Source organism: Festucalex cinctus, chromosome 14, assembly GCF_051991245.1.
Source record: "Festucalex cinctus isolate MCC-2025b chromosome 14, RoL_Fcin_1.0, whole genome shotgun sequence".
Classification (NCBI taxonomy): domain Eukaryota; kingdom Metazoa; phylum Chordata; class Actinopteri; order Syngnathiformes; family Syngnathidae; genus Festucalex; species Festucalex cinctus.
This window is the reverse complement of record NC_135424.1, coordinates 8282344-8295889: the sequence shown is the minus strand read 5'-3', so window position 1 is coordinate 8295889 and position 13546 is coordinate 8282344. Positions and strand designations below refer to the sequence as shown.

At 38.9% G+C, this 13546-nt stretch overlaps 1 protein-coding gene across 2 annotated transcripts in view; it reads right to left on the bottom strand.

Annotated features, from left to right (window-relative positions):
* Positions 1-2112: 2112 nt before the first annotated feature.
* slc8a1b (solute carrier family 8 member 1b) overlaps positions 2113-13546 on the bottom strand; it is a 108141-nt gene continuing 96707 nt past the window's right edge. For both annotated transcript variants that reach the window (XM_077494400.1, XM_077494399.1), the window contains exons 10-11: positions 9016-9119; positions 2113-7636 (exon numbers count right to left, since the gene is read on the bottom strand). In XM_077494400.1, coding sequence (XP_077350526.1) covers positions 7364-7636; positions 9016-9119 — 377 coding nt within the window. In that variant the 3' untranslated portion in view covers positions 2113-7363. The remainder of the gene's footprint in view (positions 7637-9015; positions 9120-13546) is intronic.

Genomic DNA, 13546 nt, shown 5'->3' with positions numbered 1-13546 from the left:
CGATTATTGAATCGATTCGAGAATCGCGCGATGTAGTATCGCAATATATCGCCGAATCGATTTTTTTTTTAACACCCCTACTATATATGGTGTTAAAAAAACGCCTCAATTTAAATGGTCGTTTAAAAAAACGCCTGAATATAAATGGTCATAAAAAAAAAAACACCTTACCATATGTGGTTGTTTAAAAAATTTAAAAAATGCCTTACTATACATCGTCGTTTTTTTTTTTTTTTTTTTTTTTTTTAAAGACCTTACTATATACATGGCCGTTTAAAAAAAAAAAGGCCTTACTATACACAGTTATTAAAACAAAAACAAAAAACACCTTACTATATACATGGTCGTTTAAAAAAAAAGGGGCCTTACTATAGACGGTCATTAAAAACAGACAAACAAAAAAACAAAAACAAAAACAAAAAAAACAAAAAAACGCCTTACTATGTACATCGTCATTTTTAAAAAAATTTTTTTTAACGCCTTACTATATACATGGCCGTTTTTTTTTTCTGTTTTTTTTTTAAAGGCCTTACTATACACGGTCATTAAAAAAAACACACAAAAAAAACACCTTACTATATACATGGACGTTTAAAAGAAAGGCCTTACTATACATCGTCGTTTTTTTTTTTTTTTTTTTTTTTTAAAGACCTTACTATATACATGGCCGTTTAAAAAAAAAAAGGCCTTACTATACACAGTTATTAAAACAAAAACAAAAAACACCTTACTATATACATGGTCGTTTAAAAAAAAAGGGGCCTTACTATAGACGGTCATTAAAAACAGACAAACAAAAAAACAAAAACAAAAACAAAAAAAACAAAAAAACGCCTTACTATGTACATCGTCATTTTTTAAAAAATTTTTTTTAACGCCTTACTATATACATGGCCGTTTTTTTTTTCTGTTTTTTTTTTAAAGGCCTTACTATACACGGTCATTAAAAAAAACACACAAAAAAAACACCTTACTATATACATGGACGTTTAAAAGAAAGGCCTTACTATACATGGTCATAAAAAAAAAAAAAGGCCTTACTATACACGGTTATTAAAAAACAAACAAACAAACAAACAAACAAACAAAAAACGCCTTACATGATGGCCGTTTAAAAAGAAAAGCCTTACTATACATGGTCAAAAAAAAAAAAAAAAAAAATCCTGACTATACAGGGCCGTTAAAAACCCCCCCAAAAAACCCGGCTTATTTATTTTTTATTTTTTTTTAAAGGAAAAACAAACCACCTGAGTCACGGAATTTGAGACGGTCAGTTGTCATTACTACACTGCTAATGTGAAGTATATATGGTTTGTGTCAAATCTGTTGGCCCTCTGGGGGTCCTTGCTGGCTAAGGGGCCCCAAGCAATTGCCTGCCTTGCCCGTTGGCAAGCTACGCCTCGGAATATAGCATAGCATTCCTTTTCCCATCACAGACTTTGTCATGTAACAGCGTGCAACCTCACCAGCTGCTGCTTCAGCACATGCGAGGCTTGCAGAGGCAAAACAAAATAAATAAATAAATAAATAATTTTATATTGCTTCCTTCAAGTGGCGTCAGCGTGCCAGCCGGCAGAAACCAGGCAGATGCTGCCGACGCAGGAAGCGGGATTAAATGGCGGCGGCGGCACACGATGCGCAAAGACCAAAGAGGCAGGTGAAGGTCAAGCATCTGGCGAGCCACCGACGGATTTATCTGTAATGGCTTTTTTATGACTTTTAATGTGGAGGCAAAGGAAGACTTGGAAAGTCACTGCCACACTTGGATGCGATGGCATCTACAGTATCTACTCAACTGCAGAAGTGGTTGATGGATAAGGCAGGGCGTGAAACTATGCCAATGTGTTTGGTTTGTGGCATGAATGCTAAGATTGTTTTCAGGCCAGTTCTCATTAGTTGGTTTGGCTATTACTATTTGGCTATTTTTTTTTTGACAGACACAGTGGCACAAGTTCAACATATACATTAGCCTACAATAAAAATGAACGGACACAAACCGCCATCATTTTTTGGGAATTACATTTTTCAATATTAAAACTGTAACTTTACAAGAATACATTCAGATACGAGTCAAAACAACACGAACACAAAAGTAAAACACCAAACTCCTGGTGTCTCTGAAACAGGGTATCCCAAACTTTATTTTATTGGATTTTCAATCAGAAGTACCATGGAGAGCAGTCACAGTTAGTGGCAACACACACACGCACACGCACGGATGCGTGCACACGCACACAAACACGCACACACAAATAACTTCCCCGTTGGTCTCTGACAAATAATATTAAGAATCATTCAACAAAAAAACACATTTACACACAAAGAGGACAAAGGCCAAAACAAAGTCCCTATTTTACCAAACATAATTAAAGTGGCAAACTGCATCCTGTGAGAAAAAAAGTGGATGGAGCAAAGCATGATGGGAATGACAGCAAGTTGGTGGAGTGAACAGAAATAATGGAGGAAAAGCCCATCTGAAATGCCCCCGTGGAATTCAAAGAAAGGTGAAAAAAATAAGCAACGTCCCCCCAAAAGGCAATAAACTCGACTGTATGTCATTCTTGACTGCACTGACTTTCTTTCCCCCTAATAAATATTTCTCTTAAGGGGTAGCAATGATGGCCACCTGCGCTTATTATTATTATTATTTTTTAATAACACTGTACAGTATATACACAATAGAATTTCTTTCATGGCAAAATAAGCTTTTCACGTTTCAGCCATCTTTCTCATTCAACAACAGCAGATATTGCCTTTTTCCATTCCATTAAAAAAAGACAACAAAAAAACAAACAGAATTGTATGAAGGAGTATTAGGAACACATGGAAAAGAGCAAACAAATTACACTGTGAGAATAAAGTAGATATTTTTGAGAAATTTTTTTTTTCTTGTTTTTCAAATGACTTGGGTAGCTATATTCTATATAAAAAGTCATATTTTGAAGGTTAAAGTTATAATTTTAAAATAACTTTTTTTCTTTTTAAATCTTGGCAACTTTTTTCCCCTCACGAACATGCAACTTAGTTCTCAAAAATATACATCTATCCCTTGTGTGTATTTTCTTTTTCTTTTTGTAGTGTGGCCCTAATACTCCTTAGTTGTAATGTGCAAGTTACTCCAAAAACTATTTCAATAAAGAAAATGAAGAGAAATCCTGAATCTGTACAGCATTCGGACCTTTTGTTGTTTTTGTTTGTTTTTAATTGGGATAATGAGATACGATTCTCTATAACTCTACTATTTACACGCACGTTAGCATTCATGCACTGTGTCCACAAGTAGCACGTTGACATTCCCGAAAAACATGAAGATAGATGCAGATAGTCAAACTGGTTGCTGCCTTACGTTCATTTTTTTTTTTTTTTTGGTAGTGAAAAAGACAAAAGCAATCGAGGACAGAGAAGACACCAGGACGAATACACACATATGCTCGCTGACCCACAAATCAACGAAATATGGCTGTAACTTCATTTTCCACCCCCTTCCGCTTCCCGTTTCCTAACATTTCATATCGTTGTCCCGATTCTGGTTCCTGTCCGTCCATTCGTCCATTGCTCAATCAGTCAGGAAGTTCACCAGGAGGTAAATCGCGTAGTTGTTGTTGTTTGTTTTTTTTGTTTTTTTTTACATTAGGTACAAGGTGGTTGTTTACATTGTAAGCAACTTCAACAAAAGAAAGGAAAACAAACATTTTAGCAGTAGCTGTTTCACAGAAGCCACAAAGTCAGTGCAATTTTTTCCTTCATTGAAAAAAACAAACAAAAAAACAAAGTGTCCACTTCGGTTCTGTTAGCATCACTGCTAGCTAGGATTAATGTTGCATTCGAGAACACTGGAAAACTTTAAAACTTCCTGTGAACTTAATTTTGACACAGAGACGTCTTATCAATGGCTGTTTTATGATTATCAGCATAATTCCACTACTATACATTCAATTGATGCTTCTTTGGTTAGCATCCACTTACAAAAAACAAAGGAAAGCAAAACGGCGAGTGATTTAAACTCTTAAGAAACAGCAGCAAATCTTGCGTGACTTCCTTTTTGTGCAGGGAGCTTGTATCATTAGCTCACTGTGGTCAGTTTTTTTTTTTTTTTAATTTACTGGAGCGCTTTCATTTGAAATGCCCCAAATTCCCAGTGATCTTGAATGCAGCATTATCTCCAGTAGCGTATCTGTCCAAGCCTGTTTCAGTATGTAGAAGCGTCATATAGCAATAGCAAATCATTCCCCATTAAAAGACAAAGGATAGCTACCTAATTTGATGCAAACACCAATGAGTACGTGACTACAAGCTTTTCATTCCTGCGCTCAAATAAATTGGGCAAGTGCGTACATTTTCAGTGAGTCCAACCACATGAAGCCGCCACCGAAGCTAACAGTTGAAGTTACTCAAAAAGTGACAGCCTCCACTAATAAGCACAACTTTTTACAGTGTATAAACCTTCAGCTCCATGCCAGTGAACAGACAAATACATATAGAAATTTTCAACGTGGTTAGGTTCTCACAAGCTCTTAAGAAGGTGAATAAATTTGTGTGTCTGTTTGTGTTTTAAGAAAAGAACCCCGCGGCTAGAAAACCCTTGTACAGTCACTTGGACAGCAAATATTCGCATAGAAATATTTCCCTTTGACAAAAACAGGGGTAAACTGCCACTCGAAGGCCTTCAAGGAGAAGTCCAAAGGGGAAAAAAAAAGTCGTGCATCATGCAACAGTCGGACGTATATTATTATTATATTATCATTATCATTAAGGTGCGTGAATTCAGTCATTCAGGGAGAGGCGTGCCATCCAGAGTCACGATTTTAAGATATTTACGCCAAACTCGTCCGGTCCACGGTCTTGCTCACCTCCAGTTTCACACAAGGGCGGTTTAAATGGATTTAAAACTGATTTGCACTTCAAACTACATAAATGCAAATCAAAATTAAAAAATAAGATATGTCAAGTAAAAAAATACATTAGGCCTAGTATGAAAGTTCTGGCCAGCGGTACCAATCATAATTAACTTTGAAACAATCTAGAAAAATCAAACCAAAACCCAAATCGTAAGACTTTGGCATCATTAGTTTCTGCCACAAGATTGATTAAAAATATTTTCATTCACCTTTAAAGACCCTGAAAAGTAATTACAGAGATTTGTATTTAGATACAACTTTGAAGATAATTGCTGAAAACATGCAAAGACAGAATAATGTTGCACTCCATTGTGGATATCTAGAGTTAAACTGTTTTTCCACCATTTCATTTTCCCAGCTTTTTGGGCATGGCTAAAACGTAAAGGCATGACTCCCCCTTTCCCCTACATGTGGCGCCCAACGTGGGGCTACCTATAATAGCTAAAACATAATCAATAATATACTGAGTTGAAAGTCCTACACACAACCCAAGGGCGAGTTTATTGAAGTTTTTATTCCGATACGACTGTGAAACTCTTCTCACTGATAAATTTTCATGTCAGACGATCCAGGAAAATTACTTTTTTTTGCCTTAGCGCTGAAAGAGGCATGCCACGAAGAAAGACAAGAACTTGAGCGCCTTCGCTCACAACAGCGGTTAGCCAGTAAGATTACAAAGTACAGTTAGCAATATCGCGATGCCGACATCCAGAAAATGCATCTTCCCTTTTGATAACCCGCTGGCGTGGCAGCTTTAGAGTGCCTTGTTGCTGTATGTGAGTGCGCATACGTCACACAGGGATGGAAAAGTGAAGATGGGGAAAACATTTCTTTAAAGTGGCTGCTTCAGAGTGCCTCATAGTTGCTGTGTGGCAGTGCCCTGCAATGACCCGGTAGGATATATTCCAGCCAGCAGGTTTCAGTGGACATGTATTTGTAGGCAAAAGAAAGATACTAGACAAAGTAGCATCCATTTTCCCATGTAATGGTATTTGATTGACAGTTGATCTGGCCCACAACGCTTGAGTTTTTGCAACATTTTGATGCCTCATTTGCTATATAGGGCGAGTAAATTAAAAAACAAAACAAAACAAAACAAAAAACAATAAAATTTGTCAGGGTTTTCTCAGTGGTGCGTCAGATTTACAAGACATATTTTCCCTTTACAGGAATTCTTAAAGAGCGATATTATGCCTTTCACCCCACAAATTAAACAGCTCCCAGGTCTTGCTCAGTCAAAATACCTCAAGAATTACAGAACAGTTCTCATCCACTCTCAGCAGCTGGAAATCAGATGGTTTTGGGAGGCATCTCATGCAGCATCAATTTTAAATATTGTTGGCAGGTCAGCTGTGTACCCTAAAGACAAAACTACAAGCAAGGTGACAAGTTACGGTTGAGGATTGGTGATCGTAAATGTAGATCAGCCCTTAAGGATTTGGAATGGTCCACCGATAGTTTAAGAGTTTTGTGGGGGTGTGGTTTAAGACACAGAGAAAACGTGAAATGAAACTAAATGGGTGCGAGGCATCAGAAAATGAGGTTTCACTGAGGGTGGTACCTTAGGGTTTTTTTTTGTACATCTACATTGGTGGAAAACAAACATAAAATTCATCTATATTTATATATTTATATTTATATATATATTCACTCATAATACTCTAACAGTTTTAAACGGTACAGCGGCCGGTTTGTCTGATCAGACGAGGCCTTATTAAAGGTATAAGCACGAGTTTTCATAACCGCCTTCTACAGTATAAAGCAACAGAAAAGACGTCCAGGAGAGTGCAACCGGAAAAAACATTCGCAACGAGCCGCAACAAAAACAACTCGCATGTAAGCGTGGCTTTATTTACATCTCGAGGACGACGACTCAGCGTTTCTACAGGCCAATGAAAAAAAAATAAAAAATGGATCGAATACTTAACAAAAGCATTTTCAGTCTCGCGGCAAAAACAGAGGCGAGTTTTTGTTTATGTTGTTTGTTTTCACAGTACTTGACTACTCAGTACTTGAGTCCCTAAGCAGCAGTGATGTCCATACACACACACACATATATACCCACACACACGCACATAAACACACAAACATACACACACACACATACTGGCTCTCCTGTGGTCGTGTTGTCAGTATCGTCCGCTCATGCATGGACTCACAAACACAACGAATCAGTCTCGGCTGCACCACTTTAAAATTCTACCAGGTGTGCGAGCTCTACGGACGCCAAATTTAAGACCATTTTTTTAGTGGCTTTTGTTTTAAGTTAAGAAATGCATTCAAATAGTTCCTGTGAGTCCACGTCCACATTTTCTTCGCTTGTGTTTTCAGATGCACTGGTGCATCCTTTACTCCTTCATCCATTCACTCGTCCAGTCAATCCGCAAAAAAGGGAGGAAATGATAGACCGAGTGGGCCACCTTGATTTCCCCCAAAAATCCTCCCTGGACACAGATTTCACCATCCTAGAAACCCTGGATGTGGCAGTAGGCTTCCAGTGAAGAGAAGAGGATGTAGAGGAGCCAGAGGCTGACGAACAGCATGGTGGTCAGGGCTTTGGCAGTCCGCGGCCCGCCCAGCTCGCCGCCGATCTCGGGCCGCCGGCGGTACATCAGCATAGCGACGCAGATGAAGGCAAAGATGGTGAACAGCGTGACGGAGAAGGCCAGCTTGCCCGGGTCCACGCGGAAGGTGTTGCCATTGCTCTGGTGGTAGATGGCGGCGATGGACCATGCCACCTGTCACACATCAGAAACCTTTAGAATCGACTTCTTCAAATCAAAAAGAACAGACAGAATGGTTGTGAAAAAACAACGAGGAATGGGATGGCCAAACTTGACAAGATGTGATTGCTTTGATTGCTCAATTTAAAAATAAAAATAAAAATTCTATGGCATGGTGTGAATAAGAAACCTGGTCGGTATTTATAAGGCTTTAGGTGAATTAATGAGTATAAATTTATACGTATTTGCACGCAAACGCACACACGCAAACGCACGCACACACACACAAAAAAAAAAAAAAAAAAAAAGAGCAATGATGATAAGACGTTGAATCGGATGAACAATTCTGAGCTCTTAAAAAAAAAAAAAAAAAAAAAAAAAAAGAAACCTGGTCGGTCGTAGTAAAACAGGATGAACACAGCTAAACTTGACAGCAGGCATATCAACACTTGGAGGGTGTCTGTTGTTCGAAAGTCCGCACATATATCCCTGGCATCTCATGATCTTTTCAAGTTGGGCCCCAATGTACGGTGTTTTGTTACATTAAGGCAAGTTATGGTAGTTTTGTCGCATTCAAGCACAGCGGGTCTCTGGTGATGGTTAACAGGCTCTACAAAATACCACGTTGTGTCCCACATTCACACCCGTATTCACTGCCTACAGCTCTCCAGAAGATAAGCTATAGCTATAAAGATTAAGATTAATTGAGCTACAATACACACTGCTTTAATTGTGTGAAAGCTTCCTATATTTCTTCCGCCAATTATTTTGACATTCATCTACTTCCACATAATTCATCCGATTGACATCATTCCAATTTCAACATATTCCAAAAAAAATCACACCTTGCGGGCTATTGTTTTTCTCATTCCAAAATTTAATAGTTTTCCCAACGTCATTCCATATAATTCAACATCATTCCACATGCATCCATATTTTTTGATTCAGCATTCCTATACATTTTCTCCAGAAATTGCAAGTGTCTAAGCGGTTCAGATAATGGATGATGGATGGGTGGATAGTTTTTAATATTCATCCATCCATTTTTTTTGACCGCTTACTCCTCACAAGGGTCGCGGGGGCGCTGGAGCCTGTCCCAGCTGGCTTGGGGCAGTAGGCGGGGTACACTCGGAACTGGTTGCCAGCCAATCACAGGGTTTTTAATATTATTCCTACATTACAGTTTTGTGATATATTAAGGATCCCAGACACAAAAATCCATTCAGAAGCTTAGCAAACGCGAAATGAAAACAATCACATTGTTTAACAAGGCAGTAGCTTGTTGCTATAATAGTAGAGTGGCTCTAATTACCAGATACAAATTCCTTGAGAGCTTTAACATATTTGGCCAATATAGTTGATTCTGATTCTGTTCATCAAATCAAGGCACTCACCCCAATGCCCAGGAACACATTGACAGCATTAGAGCCTGTCACGTTGCCAATGGAGGCGTCGGCATACTGATCCTGGATGGCCGCCACCTTGCTGGCAAAGGTGTCTGTGAGGGAAACACACACAAGGCATCAAATTCTGATGGGACAGTGCACATTAATGTTCAGAATATACGGATGGCTTTATACATTAAAAAAAAAAACACGTAATTATGCCGTAGTTTTGCTTGTCGCTAGTTGCTCGTCTAAATGACAGCTTTTGTCACATTTAATTTGCTTAAAAATAGAAAAAATCAAACTTGGACGTCATATCACTGGCCAATCAAATTAACAAAATGTATTATAACGTATTCATATTGAAAAAGTTGGACATTGGTGATAGGAATAACACATTTTTAATTTTCAAATTAAGAGCATATTAAGCGGAACATAAATGATTTTGCGGACTCGTACCCATTTATTTCATTGTAAATGAAAACTAGTCCACAGTCTCTACAAATATATATTTTTATCACATTATTGCTACATTGTGTTAGAGTGGCTCATTTGCACAATGTTGTATGCCTCTATTTAGTGATGTTTTATACTGATGCACTTTCTCAGTGGCACAGCTTTTCTGTAAACAAGCCAGAAATAACACCAATGATGTTTACATGAACAATCTTTAGGAGTTGCTGAATAAAATACACCTCATGTCTAAAGTGCAAGTGACTTTGAGTCACTCCAAGTGATAAGCCGGGCATACACTGGGCTCTTGGCTCTGGGAGTGCCCATGCAGAGAGCTGTAGCAACTTAGCTCGGTACTAACTGCTAATCAGGAGCCTACTAATGGTGTTTTAATTTAATGAATGTTCCTAAAATAATATTTAATGCTTTTCAATGCCATTTAATGACTTTCAATGCTTTTTAATGACCCGTGGAAACCCTGCAGAAAGTGTCCAACTTGTTCAACAACTCTGTGAACTGTCTCGACATTTTCCCTGAGAGAAAGTTGTACTCGGAAACATCTGTGGGAGTCCAAAGAGCAAGCAGGCAGTCACAGGTCAGCACCTCCTCTTCATTAGTGACTCTTTCACAAGTGCGCAAATGAGGGCTATCAGGGAGACGAAGAGGGCAAAGAAGAAGTGATGCTTTTCCTTGAAACGTCAGCCAAAACGGATGATGGTGAGAAGAAAGAAAGAAAGAAAAAACAAAAGAGGATGATGCGAGCACCCAAAGGAGACGGAGGTGCTGAAGGGTGGAGAGGCAATGGGCCAAAGAAAAAAGGCCTGCAAAGATAAATCTCCCAACTCGCCATAAAGCTTCAAGGACCTTCTGCTCCCGCTCGTGTGTGTACTCGTGTGTGTATGCACACCACCTGCCTCCATTTTGAGGCGCCACTTCCTTCAAAGTCCTGTGTGTGCATTCCATCCCATCTTTTGCACCAATGTTCAGCGACGAGCGTGGTTCCCCAGCGCCGCGATGTCAATCAAAACTCCGCCCTCCCTCCTGAGCAGAAGCTGCCCTTAGGGAGGGACGCATCGCTAACAGCAATCCGCTAAGTTTACTCCATTTCCTTCACCCCTCAGGAGGACGATTGAGGAGAGTTTCTTCAACAAGTTCCTTCCCTCTGGGGCACGATCAACCGCCGCCCCATCAATGCGTCGAACACATCGAGTAGACTCCCAACAATACATCTTTTCAGTTTTTATTCTTGAACTTCAGATGATTTGTGGGGTGTTATGACAGTAAATTACCATACCAAAACAACCAACCAGATTATCAAGTGCTTCAATGCGGACTGTTTCAACTTCTGTTATAGAACTCCACTGAAGTCGTTTGTTTTCTCAATTTGTTGTGTGCCTATAGAAGTCATACTGTATTGAAATCAGACTAATTAAAAAAAAAAAAGAAAAAGAAAAAAAAAGACATTGAAGTTGGTAACACATTTAATGGCAATTAAAAACAAATTAATAAATTCTTAAGATTTTAAAATAGAAACAATAGAAAACTAAAAAAAAAAAAAAAAAAAAAAAAATGAAAATACAACATCACTGTTGGGCGGAATGCTCGCATCTCCAAAATCACTGCTGGAGTCAAAGTTGGTATTATACCTTAAACTAATTCACATCCCTTAAAAAAAATGCTGATTTACTATGCTGTGATTTACTATGCTAACGGTCTACATTAAAGTCTGAGGTCACACATGCCCCTCGACCAGGCAAAAAATCTTTAACTTTGGACTCCGGGTGGTTACTGTCGCTTGCCTTTGATGCAGGCGGCGTGGGTTTGCTTCTCCACCCGGGAGACCATGTTTGTCTGTGTGAGTGAGTGTACTTTAAAAAAAAAAAAAAAAAAAAGTCTTTAACTTTGTCAAGTTTGAGGGATTTTGAAACATTAAAAAAATATTTTATTTTCAAAAAATGAAAAAGCAAAAAGTGGTAGCAAAAAAAAACAAAAAAAAAACCAAGCTCAAAGTAACAGGTATACAAAACACGCCTACAAAGCAGAGAGAAAACCTGACATGACATGAGACCACAACAACAATGAACCAACAGAGACTGAACAAACCCAAGGAACTATATACAAACAAACTGATGACACAATGAGAGAAAACTGGACAATACTTGAATGGCTGGAAGGAGATGATTGGCTGGCGAGAACAGGTGGATATGCATTGATTACCAAATGAGCCGACAACACATGAACATGGGACACACAAAAGTTGGACAAAAACACGAAACAAAACAAAATCTAACCAAAAGCGAGAGGAAATCTCAGATTATGACAAATATGTCACAAATACAAATTGTGGTTACACCATCTTCCTCAACTGTTTTTCAAAGGTCTTGGAGAGGACGAGACCATAGTAAATATTATGTTGTTGTGGTACAAAAGGTTGGAAAACAGTGTTAAACAACATGAATGGATGACAAAGTGAAAGAATCCACATTAAAGCACCTCATAATACCGAATGGTCTCTTATCATATTCATGACAGGTGTTTTCATTTTCATACAGTCTTGTAGTGGAACAGTCTGCATTAAAGCACTTTAAGAGGAATTTACTGTAATTTGTCCAATAGCACAAATGTTGTATGTTGCTCATTTGAAGTTCATTTGTGTCATCTCGGGATGCGAAAGTGTCTGAAACTAAAAATGTTCATGAATGTCTTGCGTGGCCCAAAGCATTTTTTTGTGGCGACTTGAAAAGGTCAAAGTGAATGAATGTAATGGACTCTGCCATCCGCGCTTCACTTCCAATCTACGCTGCGCTGGCTAGAAAATGATTGGATATGTTGCTAAGCGTAGCATAAAGCGGCTTGAGGACACACTACTTTGTCAACGCTTCCTGCTGTTTAAATGCGTTTCACTTGGCAGTGAAAATGAATTAAACTTGTGAAGTGATGCATTTTAGGTGTTTACAATCACTAGTTTTTACTTCCTCGCAAGCAGTTACTTGCATATTGTTTTCTGTGTGCGAGTGTGAGTGTTGGTGGGGGTAACTGTGATAAACGAGGTTAATCGTCACGGAAACCGCGGCGCTGGATGGGATTTATGAACTGCAAAAGCCAAATAACTGCAGGTCTGTTTTGTGGCAACTGTGTGTGTGTGTGCTAATAAGGCTAAATGGTGAGAAGGGCTGCCTGCTTTGCCTCCATTTTGTGCACCGCGCTGTACGTGGGTGTCTCATTCATCATGTTAATGCTTTGTAAGGCCGCCTGATCCTGACATGACAAATAGCCGCATGGTAATAACACACGGTGGTGGGGGTGGTGTGTAATCAATGCTCCACAGTTGTTTGTCCACATGTATGACGCTCGGGAAGGTTTGCTTGCGTGTGTGCATAACAAACTGTGTTAAAAAGTATAGCTTGGGGGTTGCCTGTTGAAGCTAGCTTCTGTTTCCACACTTTTCCGTTCTACACTTAGAGGCATGTGAACTAATTTCCTTAATCGATAAATTAGTGAAATTCAGGATCCATTAATACTTTTGGGGAGGTAGATTTTAAAGTAGATGTTAGGTTTGCCAATACATGGATGCTGTAACTTCTGTTTCCCCAAGTTCGATTTTGATTTCCACTGCGGCCTGTTGAGGCATTCAAGCTACTGTACTTTCCTTGATCGATAAACTGAAAAAATGTTTAATATTTATTTCAAAAACAGATTTTCACTTGGATCGATACATCAGTTTCTGTTTAGGCATGTTAACAAACTCCCTTGATTGACAAATTAGTACTGTTGTTCCGATACCGTTTTTTGGCCCGCGATACCAATACCGATACCCAGCTTTGCAGTATCGGCCGATACCGATACCATACCGATACTTAATTTTTTTTTTTTTCCTCAACATGAAAAAGCTGTCCTGCTATTGGTTCAGAGCATTCAAGGGCCAATAGGATATTTTAGATTGGCATGCAGTGAACATGTCACATACCAGTGAATGTCGTGCACGAGCAAGACACAAGATGCTGCATCCAAAATCCTATAGTAGCGTTGGAATTAATGGTATCGGCATGTTACTTGTGAGTAGTCACCGATACCGATACCATTGTTT